Source organism: Castanea sativa, chromosome 1 (assembly GCF_040712315.1).
Source record: "Castanea sativa cultivar Marrone di Chiusa Pesio chromosome 1, ASM4071231v1".
Taxonomy (NCBI): Eukaryota; Viridiplantae; Streptophyta; class Magnoliopsida; order Fagales; family Fagaceae; genus Castanea; species Castanea sativa.
The window spans coordinates 50,550,412-50,573,704 of NC_134013.1; the positions used below are offsets into that span (position 1 = coordinate 50,550,412).

A 23,293-nucleotide genomic window follows, 5' to 3' on the forward strand; every position below is an offset into this window, starting at 1 on the left:
ATTTTTTGGTTGTTGTGAACGGAGTATAATATATCTTTTAGAGTGCTTAGTACTCATTAAAAAAATTATGTGCATAAAGAACGATTGGGGTGAATGCCTAAACAACTATCTCTTCATTACCCAATTGGTAAGTAGACATTTGTTTGAGAAGATATGTAATTCGTGGAGTATTGTATTTGTTGTAGATTTGTTTTGTTAGTTGCAATTATTCTATGATTTTTGTTTTGGTTTTTGATTTAAATGCGTTTTGAGGTTTTATAGGTTGATATTTGTTTATCTATCATTTGCACTTGAGTGATGGTGGTCCATTGCGTAAAAATATTCATTTGGTCTCGAAAATTTTTGTCATGTTCTATTTTAGTCTTGGTTCTTCCGTAGGCTTGCCATTATAATTCTTATTTACGTGGCAAAATTTGACAAAGCAACGTGGCCCTTTGTTATAACGGTAAGGCTATGGAAGGACTATCTTGGTAAGTTTACAATTTTTCAAGGACTAAAACAGAACTTTCGAATTTCAGGTTCTAAAATAGAACTAGACCCAAATTTTTAGGGACCAATAGCATATTTTCATCAAAGAAAAGTTGTTTTGTCATTTGCACTTGATGTTTGGACTCTGTTCTTTTGAATGTTTGCCACTTCTCTTATTATTATGGCTGTCGCCATGAAGTATGATATGAAATATTAACTTAGAGATAGCTTGCTTGATTTATAATATGGTTAAGTTTTTATTTTTAAGGATCTAATCTAATCTAATACTATCTATATCTATATATATATATATATATATATATATATATATATATATATATATATATATATATATATATATATATATATAATAGACGAAGCTCAGAGAAAGTTGGTTCCTGCATTTAAGGACGTGTTGACAAATAGGATAACTACCTATTTAAAATTCAGACACGTTCCACTTTAAAAAGCGATACATTATATTGTCTCACAAGCTAAACACCGTTTGACTGTTTTTTTGGTATCTTAAAAATAAAAAACCGGTTAAAATAAAATGGAAAGAAACGTTGCAATTAAAAAAACCTAACCACGTTTACAATTAAAAATGTCAAAAGTTACGCTAAAACACGTCTAAAAGCTGAAACCTAAACACTGCGTTAGAATAAAACCCAAAACACAGTTCAGACTTCAGAGAAACATACGTTGCGGAAAGAAAAGAAAAGGAGAGCAACAGAGAAAGAGAACGACAGAGGAAGAGATTTGATCTGTCATAGATGGTGGAGAGCGAAAAATCTGAGACCTTTGCCACCATCAGACCACCGTACCCTCCACCGGTATAGTCTCTGTTTTTTGTACTGAAGGTCAGCATAATCCTTTCCTCTTTAAATACTATTTTTGTTGTTTGAAAGACTGAAACTCCTCACCGTTGTTTTTCCTATTCGAATTAGAATCTTAAATCTTCAATATATCTATGTTTTTGAATTCAAAACCGGTAGTTCCCCTTACTTAATTTTCTAGGGTTCTTCTTTTAACCCTTTTTAAAAAAAAAAAAGGGTCGATTTTCTTTCTTTGGTTGCTTTGGTTTCAAATTGCCCCTCTATATTTTTTTTGGTGGTAACTGAAGGGGATAAAAATAGGAGACGGGTATTCCCATAGAACACAAAGGGACGGAGGGCATGTAGACGGATCGACACCGTAGGTGACGTGACTATGACGGTTAAATTTAACTGAGTATCCGTCATGTACTAATTAATTGAAGATTCCAGGTTGTGTGTCATCTGATATGCTTTAAATCAACTTTTACTTTATCCCCACGCCAGCGTGCATACTTGGACTTCTTGCGACACACATTTGAAAAGACTCCTATATGGAAAGGAACTTGAGGGGGAAGTTGCATCCTAAAAGAAAGACGATTCCACCCAATATAAATACCCCAGAAACCCTAGATATGAAGGTACGCATAATATTCTTAACTCTGGCATTCTAGGGTTAAAAAAACAAGATTCTAACTTGACCTTCGAAGGGTTTTTAGCCGGCACCACACTGGTGCTCTCTTTTAGGTCCATTATCTTCTTTGTGCAGGTATTGGTTTAGTTTGAGGAGTGCTTGCAACTCACTGGTGATACTTTCGACATCATCAATTGGCGCCATCTGTAGGAAAGAGAAAATCTCCTTATTACTTTAGCCTCACTCTATTTCTGAGACAAAAAGTTGCATGGTACTCACTCAATCGATGGCAACGAACAACAATCAAGGCGACAAACCACACACCACCACTTTAGAAAGACAGGTCCAAACGCTTGTGGTAGCGGCTGAGTGCCTCACCAAGTAGAATCATGATTTGGAAGAACAGTTGTGACAAAGGACTGCGCACCCAAGTGCACCACAAGAAGACTAGGAGGGCGCTAGTCCGGAAGGAAGGAACGCAGAAAGACCTGAGGGCAGTAACGCTCCAACCAGACCCGAGCGACAGGAAAACAATCAACCATCAGTCTCAGACGCTGTACCGACTCACATAGCCGCCCAAATGCAGGAGATGAGGGAACGCATGGATGTGATGATGAACGCCCTTAGAGGACGGGTATCCAGCAACCTGGACGACCTTGTCCATAGAACGGATTCACCATTCACAGCGTTGGTGAATTCGTGCCCCGTTCCTCCAAAGTTTTGCATGCCCCACGTGGAAAACTACGACGGATCCAAAGACCCGTTGGATCTCCTGGAGTCTTTCAGAACCCTAATGCATCTTCAGGGTGTACCGGATGAAATCATGTGCAGGGCTTTTCTCACCACCCTGAAAGGGCCTGCGAGAGATTGGTACAATAGGCTGACGCCTAATTCCATCGGCACTTTTAAGGAACTAGGTGCACAGTTCATATCACACTTTATTGGAAGTCATCGACACAAGAGGTCTATTGCATGTATACTGGGTATTAAGCAACGCGAAGGCGAGACATTAAGGTCTTATATAGCCCGCTTTAACAAGGAATCCCTCTTAATTGACGAAACAGATGACAAGATACTTGTGGCAGCATTCACGAACGGGTTATGAGAGGGTAAGTTCTTGTTTTCTCTATGCAAGAATGACCCAAAGACTATGTCCGATGTATATTACAGGGCGACGAAGTATATGAACGCGGAGGATGCCTTGCTGGCCAGAGACGACTATAAGCCAAGAAAAAGGGAAAGACAGGAAGATATGAAACCAGATAATGGACGAAAAATGGCAAGAACCAGAGATCAACGAGAAGACCGGAGATCCAAATCACCTTCAGGGAGGTTTACAAGTTTCACCCCCCTCACAGCCCCAATTGACCAAGTGTTAATGCAAATCAAAGATGAAGGAAGCTTGACGTTCCCGGGCAAGTTGAAGGGAGATCCGAACAAGAGACCAAGAGATAGGTACTGCCGTTTTCATCGTGACCACGGCCATGATACGACGGACTGTTATGACCTGAAACAACAGATCGAAGCCCTTATAAGGCAAGGAAGGTTGCATAGGTTCGTAAGGAAGGAGAGAACGGATCAACCGTAGGAGCAGAATCCTAGACGGGAAAACGAACGTCCCAGACCACCGGTGGCAGACATACAGATGATAATAGGGGGTAGTACTTCAACGGGATCGTCCAAAAAGGCCAGAAAGACCAATTTACAGACAGTACAAAATCTCCAGTCAACGGGCCCTTCACTGGAAAGAACACGACGGAACGGCTCCCGTATCGAATTTTTTGAAGAAGAGACCCGACGCCTTCACCACCCCCATGACGACGCACTTGTTGTTAGTATACAGGTAGGAGACTTCAACATCCACCGAGTCTTAGTGGACAACGGGAGCTCGGCAGATATCCTTTACTACCCCGCGTTCCAGTAGATGGGGATTGTCAAAGAGCGCTTAATTCTGACATGCACGCCCCTTATTGGCTTTGGTGGAACTCGAATCTATCCTTTAGGGTCCGTCATGTTGGCGGTGACAGTCTGAGACTACCCATAGCAAATAGTCAAGGATGTTTCCTTTCTCGTGGTCGATTGCTCCTCGGCGTATAACGCCATACTCGGGCAACCCACTCTCAATGCATGGAGGGCCGTCACTTCTACCTATCATCTGATGATCAAGTTTTCCACCGAATATGGAGTTGGAGAACTGGGCGGAAATCAGGTGGCTGCGCGGGAATGTTATGTTGCCATGATGGAAATGGATGACCATGTACAGGCAATGAACATCAAAGAACAGAGAGCGGTAGTAGAACCTGTGGAGAAATTGGAAGAGGTACAACTGGATGATTCGAAGCCCAACCGGACCACCAGAATAGGGACCTCGGTTGACCAAACGGTTCGACATGCGCTCCTACTGTTCCTCAAAGAGAACCAAGACGTGTTTGCATGGAGCCATGACAACATGCTGAGAATAGATCCAGCAGTCATATTTCATAAATTGAACGTATCACCTTCCTTCCCTCCAGTTCAACAAAAGAAGCGCGTGTTTGCCCCCGAACGGGATCGAGCCGCAGCAGAGGAAGTGCAGAAGCTACGAGAAGCGAACTTCATACGAGAGGTGTACTACCCAGACTGGCTGGCAAATGTGGTAATGGTCAAAAAGTCAAATGGGAAGTGGAGAATGTGCGTTGACTTCACGGATCTGAATAAAGCGTGCCCTAAAGACAGTTACCCGCTCCCACGCATTAACGCCTTAGTGGACTCCACCGCAAGACATGAGTTGTTGAGCTTCATGGACGCCTTCTCGGGGTATAATCAGATTAAGTTGGAGAAAACAGATCAAGAGAAAACATCATTTGTGACGAGCCAAGGGCTTTTTTGCTACAAGGTGATGTCATTCGGGCTCAAGAATGCAGGAGCCACATACCAACGATTAATGAACAAAATGTTCGCACACCAAATTGGCCGGAACGTCCAGGTCTACGTAGATGACATGTTGGTGAAAAGCGTAAAGGTGTCGGATCATCTGAGGGACCTCTGGGAGACTTTCAACACTCTTCGAACGTACAAAATGAAGCTGAATCCAAGCAAATGCGCATTCGGAGTAACCGCTGGAAAATTCCTAGGATTCATGGTGTCCCAGCGGGGCATTGAGGTCAACCCTGAGAAAGTGAAAGCAATTATGGAGCTATCTCCTCCGAGGACGGTAAAGGAAGTACAAAGCTTGACAGGGAAGATAGCAGCCCTAAACAGGTTCGTATCGAGAGCAACGGACAAGTGTCTACCTTTCTTCAGAACACTAAGAAGATCTTTCGAGTGGACGAACGAATGCCAAAGGGCATTTGAGGAGTTAAAAGCGTATCTCTCTGCCCCGCCATTGCTTAGTCTGTCCACGTCGGGGGAGGAATTGTTCATGTACCTTGCCGTCTCATCAGAAGCGGTAAGTGCAGCTCTCGTCAGAGAGGAAGGGAAGATACAGAAGCCCGTGTACTTTGTTAGCTGGGCGCTAAGAGGCGCAGAGGAGAGATACCCACGGATGGAGAAACTTGCCTTCGCTCTTGTAACTGCAGCTCGAAAACTGAAGCCCTATTTTCAAGCACATACCATAATAGTCCTGACGGATCAGCCCCTGCGGAGGGCAATGAACAATCCTGAAACTGCCGGACGGATGGCTTTATGGGCAGTCGAGCTGAGTGAGTACGATATCCAATACCAGCCACGAACAGCTGTGAAAGGACAAATATTGGCAGACTTCATCGCGGAATTCACTACACCCGAGGAGTAGGGGCAGAAGAGACGCCCACATGGAGAATTCACATAGACGAATCCTCCAATAAGCAAGCGGGAGGAGTCGGAGTTGTACTCCACACCTCGGAAGGAGATAAGATTGAATGCATGATCCGTCTGGAGTTCCCTAGTACAAATAACGAAGCGGAGTATGAGGCCTTGATGGCGAGATTGGAGCTTGCAATAGCGGCTGGGGCCAGGAAGGCAGTGGTCTACTCCGATTCCCAAATCGTAGCTAGCCAAGTTAATGGGAGCTATGATTGTAGGAGTGAACGAATGAGAAGGTACCTCGGAGAAGTGAAGGGTCGAACGAGTGACCTCCAATTCACGATAGCTCAGATCCCGAAAGAAGAGAATCAAGAGGCGGATCGACTCGCAAAGGCTGCTTTGGCCGAACCAATGATCGTCCCAGAGCAGGTACTGTCCTTCGTCCAACATTCATCGCTGCTAGATAACGTTCAAGTGCAGGAATTAAGCACTAAAGATGATTGGACGATTCCAATTGTGGCGTACCTCAAGGACGGCAAGCTGCCAGACGGGAAGGAAGATGCAAGGATATTGAAGGTTAAGGCTGCCCGATTCATACTGATAAAAGATGTCCTCTACAAAAGAGGATTCTCCCGACCATATCTGAGATGCCTTGGCCATGACGAAGCAGACTACGTGATGAGGGAAGTTCATGAAGGAATTTGTGGAAACCACTCCGGATCAAGGTCTCTGGTGCACAAGCTACTCCGAGCAGGGTACTATTGGCCGACAATGCAGAAGGATGCCCACATGTACGTTAGAGCCTGCGATAAGTGTCAACGGTTTGGCGATCTTATTAGACAGCCAACGGAGGAACTCACACCCATGACGGCCCCATGGCCGTTCGCACAATGGGGGTTAGACATCATGGGTCCATTCCCAATAGCGGCAAGACAACTGAAGTTCTTGGTGGTTGGTATCGACTACTTCACCAAGTGGGTGGAAGCAAAAGCTCTTGCTACTATCACGGAGAAAAACATTCGCAACTTTGTATGGAGAAGTATTATTTGCCGATACGGGATCCCGAGAGTGCTCGTTTCAGACAATGGGAAGCAATTCGACAACGATGCATTCCGAGGCTTTTGTTCTCAGCTGGGAATCAAGAATCACTACTCGTCGCCTGCTCATCCACAGGCCAACGAACAAGTTGAAGTCACGAACCGGTCCTTGTTAAAGATTATCAAGACCCGACTCGAGGGGGCAAAAGGCATATGGCCAGATGAACTACCAAGTGTGCTATGGGCGTACAGAACAACGGCAAGAACGCCAACAGGAGAGACACCGTTTCGATTGGCATTTGGTACTGAGGCCCTCATACCGGCAGAAGTGGGATTGATGAGCTACCGCGTGGAAAGCTATGACGAGAGTAAGAATATTGAAGCATTACGTCTAGAGCTTGACCTTGTAGATGAAGTCAGGGCAGCAGCAGCCCAGAGACTTGCACGGTACCAAAACATGATGGCAAAACCCTACAACTCCAAGGTCCGGCACCGAGACTTCAAGGTTGGAGATCTAGTGTTACGAAAAGTGCTTGGCGCTACGAAAGATGCATCATTAGGAAAGCTGGGTCCTAACTGGGAAGGCCCGTACAGAATCATCTCATGGCATAGGAAAGGGACATACTACTTGGAGACATTAGATGGAAGGAAGTTGGGCCATCCCTGAAACGCGGAGCACCTGAAGAAGTACTACCAGTAGTGCAGCTGTCATAAGACGATACCTACTGCCTTATTTTTAGTTTAATTTTAGACAGTCATGGTTTTTACTTTTTAAAACTCAAGTTTTCTTTTCCATTGACAATTTGGTTTGTTGAACTTATGAGAGGAATTTTTATTTAGACGAAATGCATGCTGTTGGAAAATCTATAAGTCCACAAAATGGACGGATCATCCAAGGGATGAAAAACCTACGAATCCACAAAGTGGACGGATCACCCAAAGGATGAAAACCTACAAGTCCACAAAGTGGACGGATCATCCAAAGGATGAAAACCTACAAGTCCACAAAGTGGACGGATTGTCCCAAAGGGATGAAAACCTACAAGTCCACAAAGTGGACGGATTGTCCAAAGGATGAAAATCTACAAGTCCACAAAGTGGACGGATTGTCCCAAAGGGATGGAAACGTTCAAGTCCATAAAATGGACGGATCACCCCAAAGGGATGAAAAATCTAGTTCACTAAGTGGACGGGTCTTAAAAATACATTTGAAAGTCCAAGTCCGAATAAAGGACGGACGCCTAAAATTTTCTTTGTAGACGGGTTATCTGAATGAGGTAAACAAGCATACAATATACGACGGATAATAAGCAATAGGCAATAAAAGATTTGATAAGTTAAATTTAATAATTACAAACGACGGTTCAACAAAGTTCTCTTACAACGGTAAGAATTTTTTTACAAAAAAGAAAAGTATCCTACTCATTCTTTGGAGAAGAGTTCCCGACCAATGGACCGTCAATTGGCTGACTAGGAGGAAGAGCTTCACCTTCGTCAGCTGGAGCAGTGACGGCAAACACTTCATCTGTACTTTCTGAGCGGACGGACTGTGCAAGTGTTTGCCCTTGAGCTTCAATGGTTATGTGGGATACGTCCAGATGAGGATACGATGACTTCACCTGACGGATGGCGTCATCGAATCCGTCAGCAAAGGAGCTCCCAAGCTCCGTCAGAAGGAGTTCAGAATCACGATTTTCCTGGACGGCTATCTCTTTTGCGTTGTCGAGTTTGGACATTGTCTCCGTCAACTGCTTCTCCTTGTCCTTCAAAATCTCGTGCAAATGCCCATTCTCCTTTTCCACCTCACTTCTGACTTGCTCCGAGCACTTGAGCTTTCTGTCCACATTGATCTTGTAAGTTTTCAGCTCGTAAAGCTCATCCTCCATCGTCTTGTTTTTCTTTCTCAGACGGTCCATGGTTGTCTCGTGATTGAGACAACGGCCAAAGAGCCTTTTCATCATCACCATGGCCTAGAAACGAAATACAACGTCATGAATATGACGGGTGTGAAGGAACTTAGCAACACTAGTAGACGGATTCGAAATCACCTGTGTAAGGGTGAAAAGACCAGTCTCACCCATCGCCTCCGTTGAATGGTTGCCGAGATCTGTGTAGTCGTCAGCTGTCAGGATAGACAACAGCTTCTCGAGGGCATAGCTTGAATCCTCCCTAAAGAGAACGGGAGGTTTCTCGCCAGAGGGTCCTGGACCCTTCATCAAGCCTTTGCCCTTTCCATGCTTGATAGGCGTTTTCTCTGCCTCCAAGGCAACGACGGGTTCAGGGGTGGTCTTTTGCTTCTTTGGTGGACGATCCGTTTTTTCATGTTGAGTTCGTTTTTATGGTACAGGTGGGACCGTCCCCTTTATTTGACCCCCCTCCTGCTTCTTCTTCGCTGCCTGTTGTTTAATGAAGGCTCTCCTCTTAGCGGCGTCCATCTCTGTAAATCAAAGACGGATGTGAGAGGAAAGGTAAGGTAGAAACAAAAAAGAAGAAAGACGGGTAGAGTTTCGACGAACTTACGTTTTCGAATTCTGTTATCGTATTGACGGGCAACGGATGAAGGTTCGGGTCCATCACAATACCAGTGTAGAGTATCAAGTGTGACTAGTTGAGCCCAAGTCCTCTCTTGCAGTTTTGTCTTGTTAAAAATTTTCTCCAGAAAACTCCACTGCTCCAAGTTAACTTGTGGACAGTCCCGAGCTGCAGCAAAAGACGGTTAGACCTTAAAAAATAAATCAACTCCGAAGACTGACTGGACGGAAATAAAAGGGATACATACCCGATGGAGGCATTATGCCCCATGTTGTGTCGACGGGCATGTAAGTTATATCTCCTGGACGACACATCCATTCGTCCCCTTCCAAAAAGAAATAACGACTCTTCCAGTCTCTGTTTGAGTCTGGAGTATCACTGACGAGCCTCAATAATGGGCTTCTAGCTGCAAAACTATACATCCCCTTGGACTTGACAATCTCCGTTGGACGATAGCAATGGAAGAATTCTTCCACCGTCAACCTTCAAGCACCGTCAGACATTGCCCTATACAAGACTTCAACCCCAATGAACACCCTCCAGGCGTTTGGGGAGATTTGGGTGACGAACAGGCCAAGGTACTGAAGAAGGTGTCGATGAAGAGAATTTCATGGAAATCTGAGCCCCGCCTTTAAAGCTTGCTCATAGATCCCAACACCATCTACCCCCCTATAGTAACATTTTTCGGATTTTTCGGGTAGACGTAGATGGATGTTGTCTAGTATTTGGTACTTGGTCCTAAGTGTGTTGAGTTGAGATTCAGTCATAGATGACCTAAAATCATTTACCGTCCAAAGAGGCAGCATGAGAAACTCTCTAAGTCCATCTGGGCCGATTACTGATTGGACGGGGGGATCCACACCGTCCAAGCTACTACTGGACGATTCTGAACTCTCCGTCTCCAGACCACCATCAAGGGAAGAAGAGGTACTGGACAGATTCCTCTCTTCACTTGAAGTGTCAGGATCTCTTGGACCTGACGGAAACCTTTCATCGTAGCCCTCCTCCTCGCGGACACACGACTGGTTACTTGACGCACTAGACATTACCTACATTTATGACGGTATAACCTAAGACACCGACGGATCTAAAGAAAGTTTATACATGTGTAACAATGAAAATGAAAGAAAGACGGAGAAAGGTTTGGCATACATACCGGATCGAGAGGGTTTCTAATGAGGAACGACGGACGGATCTGCTAAGCAACAGGAAGGCACGATAGTTGTGACGGTTGCGCTCTGCTCACAAATTTTTGATAAGAAGAGAAAATGAAGGGAGGAATGTCTGACTTTTTATAGAACAAAGGGCGCGGGATACGAAGTGACGCCTCGTTTTGGGGAAATAGCCAATCCACAATTACCACGTGTTCTTTGTCAGAAATGCAGGCCACGTGTCATCCGTTATGGTATACTAAGACCGTCCCCTCTCAATACATTGCTTTTAGTCATTCCATGAATCCGTCAGGTTTCAAGGACGGATCCAAGGACTGAATGGGGCAACTGAAGTGGATAAAAATAGGAGACGGGTATTCCCATAGAACACGAAGGGACGGAGGGCATGTAGACAGATCGACACCGTAGGTGACGCGACTATGACAGTTAAATTTAACTGAGTATCCGTCATGTACTAATTAATTGAAGATTCCAGGTTGTGTGTCATCTGATATGCTTTAAATCAACTTTTGCTTTATCCCCACGCCAGCGTGCATACTGGGACTTCTTGCGACACACGTTTGAAAAGACTCCTATATGGAAAGGAACTTGAGGGGGAAGTTGTATCCTAAAAGAAAGGCAATTCTACCCAATATAAATACCCCAGAAACCCTAGATATGAAGGTACGCACAATATTCTTAACTCTGTTACTCTAGGGTTAAAGAAACAAGATTCTAACTTGACCTTCGGAGGGTTTTTGGCCGGCACCACACCGGTGCTCTCTTTTGGGTCTTTTATTTTCTTTTTGCAGGTATTGCTTTAGTTTGAGGAGTGCTAGCAACTCACTGGTGATATTTTCGGCATCATCAGTAACATTAGGGATTTTGCCCTTGATTTACCGTGGTTAAAAGTCAAAATTCACCTTGGATTATTTAAAATCTGAATGTATTAGACGAAAAACTTAATTTTTAATATGCAATTTGTTTGATAAAATTACTAATCGATCTTTTGTTTTGTTCTAGAATTCTTAATCCACATTGCCAATTAAATTGTGAAAGGTTGTTTCGTATGCATCTTAAAACTCCAGAAGTTGGTTGAATGGGTTTAGATTTGATTCGTTTTTGTTTTGGGTTTTTGGGTTTTCTATCAAAATTTTTGTTTCCTCAATTTTAGATATTTGCTTTTGTTTTGGACTTTTTGGGTTTTCTATCAAAAAGTTTGTTTCCTTAATTCTAGATATTTGCTTTTGTTTTGTTTGTTTGTTTGTTTTTTTTTTTTGTAAGATTATTGAAATTACTAAATCATTGAGATTGTAAGATTGAAATCATTGGGTATTTCCGTTTCTAACATTTATTTTCCTCCTTCAAACTTATTTTAGGCTTTTCCTGCTGGAACAGTATGCACCAAATAGAGTCCGTAAGGCATATAGAGACAAGTCGTGTACTGTAACTGGTAAAGTTATTGTTTTTTTTTTTTTTTCCTTTTCGTTTTCAAATCTGAGGATTGAATATGATTTTGTTTTGAATTTCTTGGTTGGATTGGTTTAGATTTAGTTATAGTTAGATTTGGTTTTGAGTTAGGCTTCCATTAGCATGCCTCTAATACGTAATTTGGCCGGTTGTTTATTTTTTACATCTTAAATTATTTTTGCATTGGTTCTGGCTTGAATTAGATTGGTTTGGTTTGAGTGATCATTTATGAAATTCATTGCATTTGTTTCTCAAGAAAAAAAAAAAAAAAAAAAAAAAAAAATGTCGCCTACAATTCCATCTTCTCCCACTTTTCTGCTCCTTCCCTGTAACAAGAAAGGTTCCATTCTTAATTTCTGATCTTACATATTTCATGCCTCATTATTCTTTCGATACCATCTTCAACGTACCAAAACTACCATCTCTTATCCATTCACAAACCCTAAAAAAAAAAATAGAGATTCGCTTGGTCCAATATTGAGCGATCCGTTTCGGTACTTAAATCGTTTGGTTTGGTGGAATTACTAAACCTTTACAATGTTAAAAAAGGCCCACCAGCCCTTATCAGTTTTCACTATAGTTGGGAGCGAATGGCTATAAGGGGCAAAGTCGCAAAGAGCCAGAGAGAGTCGGAGAGAGAGATAGGGAAATCTGAGGGACTTTATCAGACCGGTCTCCCTCCAAACTCCGCCTTCAAGTCACCGTTATACCTCCTGAAACATTTCCTGTAAAGTTTTCAGTTATGATTTTAAAAATTGCTGACAAAATATGTTTTTGGCTTTGGTATTTCAATTGAATTGCTTTTGATTTAGGCTTAATTTTGGGTATGTAACTGTTTAGGATGATTACTAGATAATAATTATTAATTTTATAGTTAAGGTTTCAATATGTTTTATTTGTTTGTCTTCACAACGTTGTTGGGATAATCATTTAATAATTTTTATGTTGTCCCTAAATCTGCTATATTGGTTATTGTTTATTTTAATACGTTATGCATAGACTTGGATGATGGATGAATTAGAAATTGAATTCATGGACTGATGGGGTTGTAGACGTAGTGGGTGTTGACAAGTCCAACCATTTATTCACTTCTGTTGATAGTGTTTTTGTTGCTTTGAAAGGCTAAAAACTATCAACATTTATATCATAAACTCCCTTTTGCAACCCAGGTAAGTTAATGCATATAATTTGGTCTAATTTTTGTGCTACCTTCAATCTTCTGCAACTTAATTGGTGGGTCTCAAACATTATCCTATATTCTCTATCTCGTTTCGGGATTGTGCTTTAGTAAAATTTGGGAGCATTAAGAAGCATGTGACTTTATTACTTTAAAGCATATGTATTTAATTACAAAATGATATGGGTATTTTTTGTTCGTTGATGAGATTTATTTGAATTTTAGTGTTGTACCCTTTTGAGCTCCACTGCTCTTTTAAATATATATATATATATATATATATATATATATATATATATATATATATATATATATATATATATATATATATGAGAGTCTTTTTTTGCATATATGGCAGTGTGGGAATGATTTTGTAATAAGTTCCCTATCATTTGTCCTTTAGATCATACAAACGTGTATATTTATGTCACCATGTTGATTCTCAAAAATCATATTTTAAAAGTGACATATTCTGTTTTCATGTTTTTTTTTTAAAAGGTGATAATTGGGTATATTTGCAATTAAAGGAATAAAGTGAACATACTGCAATAATGCAGCAAGTGAATTTCAACAACTAGAGATTTCTGATATTAAAATATTGTTAGCAGCTTGCTTTAGTAGCCTCACTTACAATTAGAAGTTTTTTTATGATATGAACAAATTGTATATATAAACCTTCTAATTTGTAGTAACCATTGATTATGATTTATGTTCTTGGCAATGAATCCAACATAATATTCATTACACATATAGACATAGATAGGCATACACATGCTATGTAATTAGGACACATCAAGAACCTTTCTTTCGTGTAACAATGATAGAGGATACTTAGCATATCTTGCTTGGGTTTTCTCAAATTATAGGTTTTTAGTGCTTATGTTGTGATTTTTTTTTTAATAATAATTCAGCCAAAAAAATTTATTGAGTTGTATAATTATCATGCATGCATTTTTTTTTTTTTTAAATTGATCAATTTTATTTAGGTAGTTCTTGAATACAAAGCATGATTTGATCAAGTTCTTCTGTCATGAATTGAGATTTTTAGACGTGTTTTTTCAAGTTGGTTTTGTAGAATATATCATGCACAACTTGCTATATATAAAAGCAGAACAACTATCAAACGTAATTAGTTAGACACCATTTAGAACAACTTTAAAAAGACAAGCCTAAGATTTGTTAAAAAACAAACTCTGCCATTTTTTTTTCCTACCGTTTGGAGGAGAATGATAAAAAAAGGTCCCATGTAGGGGAAGATAGAGAGAGGCTGGAACCACTACCAGTGAGTTTTTATCTTTGCATTTAAGTTTGTTTGTTAAATATGATTAGGTTTTGATGTTTTGTTTCGATTGGTTTTGATTTGGATCTTCAAATTAAGTGTTTCTCTTGGCTTTTCAGTTTCATATTTTAATCAGGTTTTGAAATTTGTTCGGGTCTTTTTTTATCTCCACATTTAAGCTTGTTTATTAAATATGATTACGTTTCAAAATCAATTTCTCTATGCTTGAAATTTGCTTATTTATTAATTGTTCTGTTTGGTATTAGAATACCCAACTTGATGGCTGTTTATGGCAAAGTCAATAAGAGTTTGCAACCCAGGTAACTTAATCCATTTAATATAGTCTAATTTTGGTCTTACCTTCAATTTGCTGCAATTTAATTGTTGGGTCTCAATCATTATTCTATAAGAGCACATTATGAGCAACTTAAGCCAAATATAAGAGCACATTGTGATTACCGTAATATATTAGTTCTTAATATTTATAATGATCTTATGTGTAAATTTTTGACAATTTGTAAACAACTTTTTTAGTTGGAGCAGATTTAGCCTTCAAATAGGTGAAATTAGACAAATATTTAAGCCTGAACATGTTAACACTTAAACTTAAATCTGAAATTTTGCAGATTGTACAAGTATGTGTTTTAACTTTTAATGTGTTTGGAAAAAAATATTGATTTGAGATTGACATATTCTCTTAGAGACAGCCTTTAAACTTGCCATTATTGGGGAAGTTTGCAGATTGTACATTTGTGTTTTAATGTGTTTAGAAAAATGAATTGATGCATTCTCTTAGGCTTAGAAATGACAAGGTTTCATGGTAGTAGTAGTGGTGCGCTACATAGTCATACGAGATATTAATGGATTAAACTACATGATAACCAACTGTCTCTTTGAGTTTATCTAATGGCCATAATTCCACACTATAACTATTTCATTTTTCATTCATGGTATTTTGAATTCCGATTTTTAAGACATCACATGCATCATCTGAGCCTATATTATTTCTCATTTATAGTGTTCACTTTGATGCAGTTTCTAAAATTACTTGATCAAATGTACTCTTTGCATTATTATTAACATGGTCTTACATTTCAAATGTCTTATAGACGTGATTTCAAATCAAATATCTAATACTATATATAAAAGCAGAAGCTAAGAGAAGGTAAGTCTCTACAATTAAGGATGTTGCTACATGTAGGAAAAAACCCCACTTAAAAATTTGCCATTTTCCAGAAAAGAACACAAAAATTTGACTTTAAAACATCAAGCCTTTCAATTTCATTCTCTGAATTCTTTTTTTTTTTTTTTCTTTTCTTCTCTTCCTTCTTTCTTTTTTCTTCAATCCTTATATGATGGTTGCTGTTGAAAGGTAGAGATAGAATTATGTTCTGTTTTTTATTTTTGAAATTTAGGTGTTAATTATGTTTTACATTTGGGTATTTGGTTTAATTGGCTATGCTTTAGGTTTATTTGGTTGATTTTTTTTTTTTTTTTTTGGAGAAAAATTTAATGAAGCAGTGAGCCATATCACTAACACAAGATTATGATTAGTGAAAACCAGAACAACTACGAATAGTTCAAAGGTTAAAATTCAAATGTTTTACTCAAAGGTACAAGCTCTTACAGTTATAACTTATAAGATTTCAGTTATCATTTTTTCTAAATCATGTGTTGATGCCAGGTTGGTCATTTTCAGAACAAGTCTCTTTTTTTCTTTTTTCTTTTTTTTTTCCCCTTTCATTCATGCCCTAGATTTAATCCCATAATCAAAGAAGTGTATAAATGGAATTTTGAGTTATTTGCATTGTGTATGTGTGCTAATTAAGAGATACTTTAGTTTACAAGTATTTATCCTTGATATTATTTATATACACATTGATTTTCCAGTTTATAATGTTTACATACTAGGTTTAATTCTTTAGTGCATGAATGAATTTAGTTAGTTTGAATATAACTGACTGATATTAGCTAATTAGTGGCAATGCTAAAAATAATTTCTAAGAATTCCAGATTGGGTTCTCCTTTGAAACAGTTGTTGTTGGTGGCAAATTATTTGATGATGTCTGTCATCTCCTTAAATTAGATTCAGTACAGACCAAGAGTTGGGAACTGAGGGAATGCCTATTTCTTTTTTTATTTATTATTGTTTTAATTTTTTTGGTTTCTTCCTTTCTATTTGGTGTGTGTGTGTGTGTGTTTTATATATATATATATATATATATATATATATATATATATATATATATATATATATATATATATATATATATATATAAAGTAGCGTTGGAACAATGGTTTAGTCCCTTGCAAACAATGGTTTCTTGCATCTATTATTTTATTTTGTGTATGTATCTTATTTTATTTCCCATTATATTATGTATTTTATTGTATATTTTTTTTAGATAATTTCCGCTGCTATGTATATTGATTCAGTTGTTTTAATTATTTTTAAAAGGTAGAAAAGAAGCCTTGTTTCCGAGTATTTCTGCAAACAGGGAAAAACTTGATTAGTAAAAGCTATGGTTACAGATGCACACCGCCAATGAGAAAAATCAAAAACAAAAAATTCAACTTCGGTTCTGATTCTTCACCCTTTCTTTTAAAACGGTGGTGAACCTTTGGTTTTTACAAAAACATTTTGGGGGTTGTAATGCTATGTTCCATTTTAATTTTTTGATTCAAGTTATTGTCAAGTTATTGAGTCATATTTCAATCTACGAAATTTTAATTCTCTTTTACTGGACTCACTTTTTTCAGATCTCCAATTGAAACTTTCAAATTGGGCGAAGGTGCGTTATTCAGAAAACTTTCTCAAACACCTCACACAGTCGCACATCTTTAGAGAAACAAAAGAATGCCTAAATTAATCTATAGAAGCAACGTTCTGCCTAGGTAGTTACAAAAAAAAATTCTGTGCTTTCATATCTCTTCCCCAAAAAAAAAAAACTTCCAAACAGGAACAAAATTCTAAGCAAAAAAACAATAATCGACAAAACAAAACCCAAGAAACTGTCAAAATAAATGGGAACGAAGAACTCTCTCCTTCTCTCTTATTTCGCTGTTTTTGCTCTCTCCAAACCTAAATCATATATAACCCCAAATTTCAAAATATCAAATCAAAACCTAAAGTTTCCCAAATACCTAAATAAAAATCAATCCAACCAAATTTCTCAAAACTAATTCATATTTCATACCCAAACCCAGATCTAAGAAAGAATGAAAAAAAAAAAAACTTACCGGTGGTAGTTCTTTCAATGTCTGTCCCCTTCTCATCTCTGTATCGCAAGGTTTATTTTTTTCTCCTTCTCTATCTCTGGATCGCAAGCATCAGTGTTAAGAAAATTGCAAAGGAAGCGAAAAGAACCCTCTCTCTTTCTCGACCTCTCTCTGTTTCATCGCCCTTCTCTCTATCTCTGTCTCTCTATTTCTCTTTCTTTTCTCTCGATCTCTCTCCTTTCTCCGTGTAGCCATCTTTGTCTTTCGTTTCTTGTATCCTGTAACTTGCAATTTGGTGAATATGTTTTAAAATGAAGAGAACCATACAATAAACAACAAAGTGGAGAAATATCAACTACAAATCAAGACGGCAATCAAGAATATATATGTACATCTCAAAGTGGCTAGGATCAAAACATGTGCATTTCTCTAATTTTAACAATGAGTATATGGATTAAACAAACACAGTAAGGATAAAATATATACATATACACACACACACACATACACTCACATTGTATCATTAAAATCACTATTATTTCCATGGACGTAATTCACTCTGCCATTAAACTCAAACCTAGAGGATGTTCAATGGGCCTTTTGGACTTATGGCTATCTGTAGGAATAGAAAAATGAATAGAAAAGGCATAATTGAGTTTCTTTTTATTTATTTTAAAAAATCATTGACAAATACCCAAAACCAATTAACCCAAATACTCTAAACAAAAGCAAACCAAATGTGACACAAATATCCTAAAGAAAGCAGATTGTAACCAAATACCTTTATCAAAACAATAAGCCTTCAGAGGACCACTATAAAGTGGAGAAAAAAAAATAGAGGACAATAATACTACAACATACAACACTACGTTAAAAAATCTTATCATATAAATATTTCTCATCATACCTGGTGAATATTACAATTTTAATATGATAATTTATAAACGAAATATTACAGTTGCAGTAATTTAGTAGAACATTCAGTTTACTCTTCTAAAGAAAATAAAAATAACAATACAATGAAATACACAAACACTTGTACAGTAAGGTAGTATATACATTAGAGCTCAGTTTTTTTTCTTTTTTGCTGCATTTTGCTTAGCACTTTTCTGGCGTTTTTGAAGCATTTGGAGCGGTATTCTTTCAGGTCTTTCAACAGATGTTTCTCCTATTTCTGTTTTTGGACTGGCTATGTATTTGTCCTTCCTTGATTTTTTTACAATTTCCTCCATTGTGTCCTGCAATAATTTGCATTTTTATATATCAGTTAGATTTATATAGTAAATTATGAGTAAACTAATGTTTGAATCATATAGTAAGTAATTATGCTTTAGTTACCTGATGCTCTTCAACTTTACATGAGTCATTTTGCTTATGTGAAATTTCTATCTCCAAAATCTTCGAAACTGTGTAATTTTCTTTTCCATACTTCAAATTATATTCATCAAGATGCAGTTGGAACAAATATTCGTTGCCAATTATTTTTTGAATTTCTTTTGGTATTGTATTCCCATCTAATTTGAAAATCTGTTTGAAAAAAGTTTCATACAATTAGCAATATGTGTGTGTATCTGTGTGTACAACATTGGTAAAAATGTATTAAAACTTCAGTTTTCAGATAATAAAGATATGGGGCTGACATTTATATATGAAATTACCTCTTCTTGCATCTCTGCAAGTTCTTTTGCAGTTTTAGATATAATTCGTTCAGCTCCTTTGTCAAACAATATGAATGTGGTTGAATCGGTCTCATCTTGTACTTGGACTTGAATTCTATAGCTGTTTGAAATAGAAAGTTGTTAGTAGAATATTATATATATTTTATGTGTGTTTGAGAATTTATAAAGTTGTTAGTAGAATAATTACCTTGGGACTGCAAATTTTGGCTGATTTTTACAACGTTCACACCATAGAACTCCTTTGACTTGTTTCACTTTCGTCTTGCATATAAGACATGCAACATAATACCATCCATATTTGTTGTTGACATTAATGATTTTGGCATTGCATGTTACCAGTAAGTCCTATAATACAAAGTTTAGTCAGTTTATAAAATTATATCTTATTATAAAACATATAAACAGTTACTAATTATGATAAATTCATAATGTGAGAGTATAGTTGATACCTTTGTGTTTGAGTTCCATTCCAAGTTCTTTATTTCAGCCACTGTTTTTTTATTATGTAAGGCAAGTTCTTCATCTTGTGGTTTAGGTAGTTCCTTTGGCAGTATATCTTTTACGGTTATGTTCATTGTGGTGTATCTAACAAAAAATTAGGTATAATTCATTTAAAAATAAACAGAACAGTTTCTATATGTATATATATATGAAAGCAAACTGAAATAAACATTTCTTTCTTAAGGAATATTGCTAAGTAGGTACACTGTTGAAAAGAGAAAGTGTAATAATAGTTACTTGTTTCTAATTTCTACAACTTCTGGAATGTCTAAATTGACGTACAACTTTGTTGCAAAAGTTGACGATAGCTGATACTCACCTACAAAAAAGTTATAAAATTTATAAGCATTATAGATACGTAAATATTATGTATTTAATAAATGAGTTAATCAGTTGTTACCTCTGAAAGATTTCACAATAGTTGAAGTGACTATTAGAATGAATGGCCCTTTATTTGTTTTGTAGAAATCATCATCTATTTGTTGTGTAATATTTCCCCACAAAGTTGTTCGAATTGATTTGCTCCTGAATTTGTATATATGTAAATTTGAGTTATTTAAAAATTATAACATATGAGTTTGAAAAGATGTTTATATATCTTACTCTTCTAACAACAGTTGAATGTTTCTCATCTTTGTTGGACGCCCTCTTGTTTTGATCTCCTCAATGGCTCCAATGTAGTCCAATATGCCAATCACATCTGGTAAGAACACATTTTTTTTTAAAGTAAGAATCAGTATTAACATATGAATTTCATTATTTTTTAGTTCTGTAAAAGTAGATGCTTGGATTGTAAAACAATTAAAATTACCAGTCAAGTAAGTATTGTCATAGCAACGGGAAGCTATTGTTCCATAATCAGCAAATTCAAATTGGGATTGAGGAATTGAATGATCAAATCCGTTGAATTTTGAGACCGAAGTTGTTGAATTGAAAAGTATTTTGAGTTGATTATGTACTGGACGATAGTTCCCTTTATTTTCTTCAACTAAGAAATTTGTAATTGTATATATGCTGCCTTCATTTAGTTGTGGACGAAAACTTTGAGCAAGATTCTTTCTGATGCTTGCATGTATCGATGTTCCCTACGAATATTTCAAATGAATTATTCCTTAATCAATAGGAGCAGTTTATATTGACTGGTTGCAAGTTTTAATAAAGTAATATTATTCTATAATCAATAGGAGCAGTAAATAACAATCAATTTACATTATCTGGTTTCAAGTTTTAATAAAATAATATTAGTACAATTTATTCTAAAAGGGAATCAATTATGAATTTACCTCTTTGTCAACCAATATCATATCAAGGCTGATCAGATCATGGTTGTTTGCTATATTAATTGCATCCCACATTCGTAAAACTCTAACTTTCAGTTTTGAATTATCTTTGTCCCTTGATATCTGTTTCAAAGTTGTATATTCCATACTCATCTTTAAAATCTGTAAAACAAAAACAATATTTATTCAATACAAAAATGAAACAAAAAGATTTTAAGAATTTGAAAAACTAACTGGAAAAATAGAGAAAAAGGTATTCAAACCTAATACTTATTAAGTAATGCAGCAAAACAGAATTTAATATACAGTAAATAATTCTAGGGAAACCATAATTTTAGTTTAAGAAAAATCATTAACAAATTTATACTCTTAAAGACAATTAGGAAAGAAAAGTGAAATCCTAACAAAAATCTTTTAAATGGAAATAAACGAGGGAAAAAAATCTTTTATAATTGTGAAAACTTAATTGTTGATGCTATCCTCTCTTTGCCCGTAGTTGTATGGGCCATTATCACCATGTCTAGCATCAACCTTGCATCAGTCAGCTTGTCCGTTTCCTCTTGTTCTTGGATCATAGCATCAACAATTATTACCTTTCCCTTGTCCTCTGGAATTGCTTCTTTGCATTTTTTAAGGATTTGGATGCACTCTGTCTGCCCAATCATGCAGAACCCACTGCAATATTCAAAGTAAACTACTTAAGCCAAAGAACCAGATATCATAAAAAGGGTGTACTTAATTAAACTTGAGAAATACAAAACCAATTTTGATTCTAATAGAGTATGGGGGCCAAGGAAAAATTTAAGCTTACGGTTGAAGTAACAATATTGCTATTTTAAATTAAAGAAGTTCGGACGTTTCAATAAAATCCTTGACATGTCCTTGTCAAGCATGACAAACAAAAATATGTCTAGGATAATTTTCTGCATTGGAAGAAAAAAACATTATAACTTCTTATTTAAAAATTCCTTCTATTTTAAACATAATTTCAATGATTTTATTTTGAAAACTTAAATATAAATATTTTTTTTAAATTACTAAAATATACCGAAAGACGTATTAATTAATTACTATAATTTTTGTATATTGTGTGTCGTGTATTGTAACTCTTGTTCATGTTTCTTATTTTCAAATTCATAGCATTGTCTTATCTACTAGGCTTAATAGCATATATTTCGGAGGTATGAAAGATTTGAAAGTTGAAACTACTTGAAGACCTTTTACAAAACCTTTTATATGTGTGTTTCAGTTAGGTGAACAGCAGGTCTTCTTTAGTGGCTTCCTAAACACATAAATAACCTATACACCCAGGGCACCATTTTCATTTGCATGAACTTACCAATATGAAAGCAGCATCAGCCTTTGGAACACTTTCAAACATATCACCCCCAACATTTTCAACTCCGCTGATCTCTGCAGCAACAGAGACAACATGAGGAAGATCAAAGTTGATGCCTTGAAGCCATGGACATGCCTTAGACTACGAAAATCTAATTCCATCCAAACATTATAATTTCAGATTTCAAAATTCAATAATTTCAATCCCCCTTACAAAAAATAGAACAGGTAAGAGGGAAAACAAAATTTGACAATTAAAGTGAAATGATTTTAAAGGATTACTAACAATTAAAACTCATGTAGGATCTCATTTGATGGGTGTTTCCACTTATAGGGAGGAAAAGAGTTATGAGTCAAAATTCCTAAATGGACAACAAACCATAATTGAAAAGAATATTAGGAAAAGAAATTAATACCTTTAATTCTACTTCTGTTTTGATGAAATTAAAGGTTATAGATTGAAGAAACTTTCCACTTCATTTCAGCTGAAAAAGAAACCGAATGATGTTAATTCAAAAGAGATAAATTCAACACAAATCCATTACCGAAAATACTGAATAAAAATAGTTTTTTTATATTGAGAAACTTGAAATCAGTGTTTTAATGAATCTAAAACCTAATAAGCATTCTGTTTCTTCACAGTGAAAACCCAAAAAACTAAAAATAACAATTCAATTGTAGCAATCTATAAAACATAACAAAAACAAATATAATTTAATAGGCTTATTGTAAATTAAATTGAGAAAGATAAATTTTGAGAGAAACTAAAAAAACAAATTAAAACGTAACGTAACCCAAACAACTAAGCTTTCAATAATTGAACACTAAACTTTTAGATTTGAAAGCATAAAACGTTAATTAAGGGCAATTTTCCTAAAGTTATTAAAACATGTAAACAGGTATTATAATCGGAGACCAAAGCATCCAAAAAAATAGAATAAACAGCCAGATTTT

At 36.8% G+C, this 23,293-nt stretch overlaps 1 protein-coding gene and 1 long non-coding RNA gene across 2 annotated transcripts; one reads left to right on the forward strand and one right to left on the reverse strand.

Moving 5' to 3' along the window:
* The first annotated feature begins 1,168 nt into the window (after window positions 1–1,168).
* Window positions 1,169–13,428, forward strand: LOC142640778 (uncharacterized). The gene is made up of 3 exons (XR_012845236.1): window positions 1,169–1,328; window positions 11,776–11,849; window positions 13,402–13,428. It is a non-coding gene; the product is annotated as an uncharacterized LOC142640778 (long non-coding RNA).
* Window positions 13,429–18,569: 5,141 nt separating this feature from the next.
* LOC142629044 (replication protein A 70 kDa DNA-binding subunit E-like) lies at window positions 18,570–21,576 on the reverse strand. Its single transcript, XM_075803043.1, has 11 exons — window positions 21,517–21,576; window positions 21,005–21,163; window positions 20,533–20,806; window positions 20,325–20,421; window positions 20,122–20,246; window positions 19,959–20,040; window positions 19,670–19,805; window positions 19,408–19,565; window positions 19,200–19,320; window positions 18,880–19,068; window positions 18,570–18,779 (listed from the first exon to the last, which is right to left on the reverse strand). Exons 1-11 carry the CDS (start codon window positions 21,574–21,576, stop codon window positions 18,609–18,611), a joined length of 1,572 nt encoding a protein of 523 aa, XP_075659158.1. The 3' UTR covers window positions 18,570–18,608.
* Window positions 21,577–23,293: the final 1,717 nt, after the last annotated feature.

What these genes read in the sequence shown, in the direction of transcription:
- LOC142629044 (XM_075803043.1), bottom strand. Translation starts at nt 21,576, where the DNA reads ATGATCCAAGAACAAGAGGAAACGGACAAGCTGACTGATGCAAGGTTG. An exon ending in TGATATTGGTTGACAAAGAG is followed by an intron (nt 20,807 to 21,004) that starts GTAAATTCATAA and finishes AAATATTCGTAG; the next exon opens with GGAACATCGATACATGCAAG. An exon ending in ATTCAACTGTTGTTAGAAGA is followed by an intron (nt 20,247 to 20,324) that starts GTAAGATATATA and finishes ATACAAATTCAG; the next exon opens with GAGCAAATCAATTCGAACAA.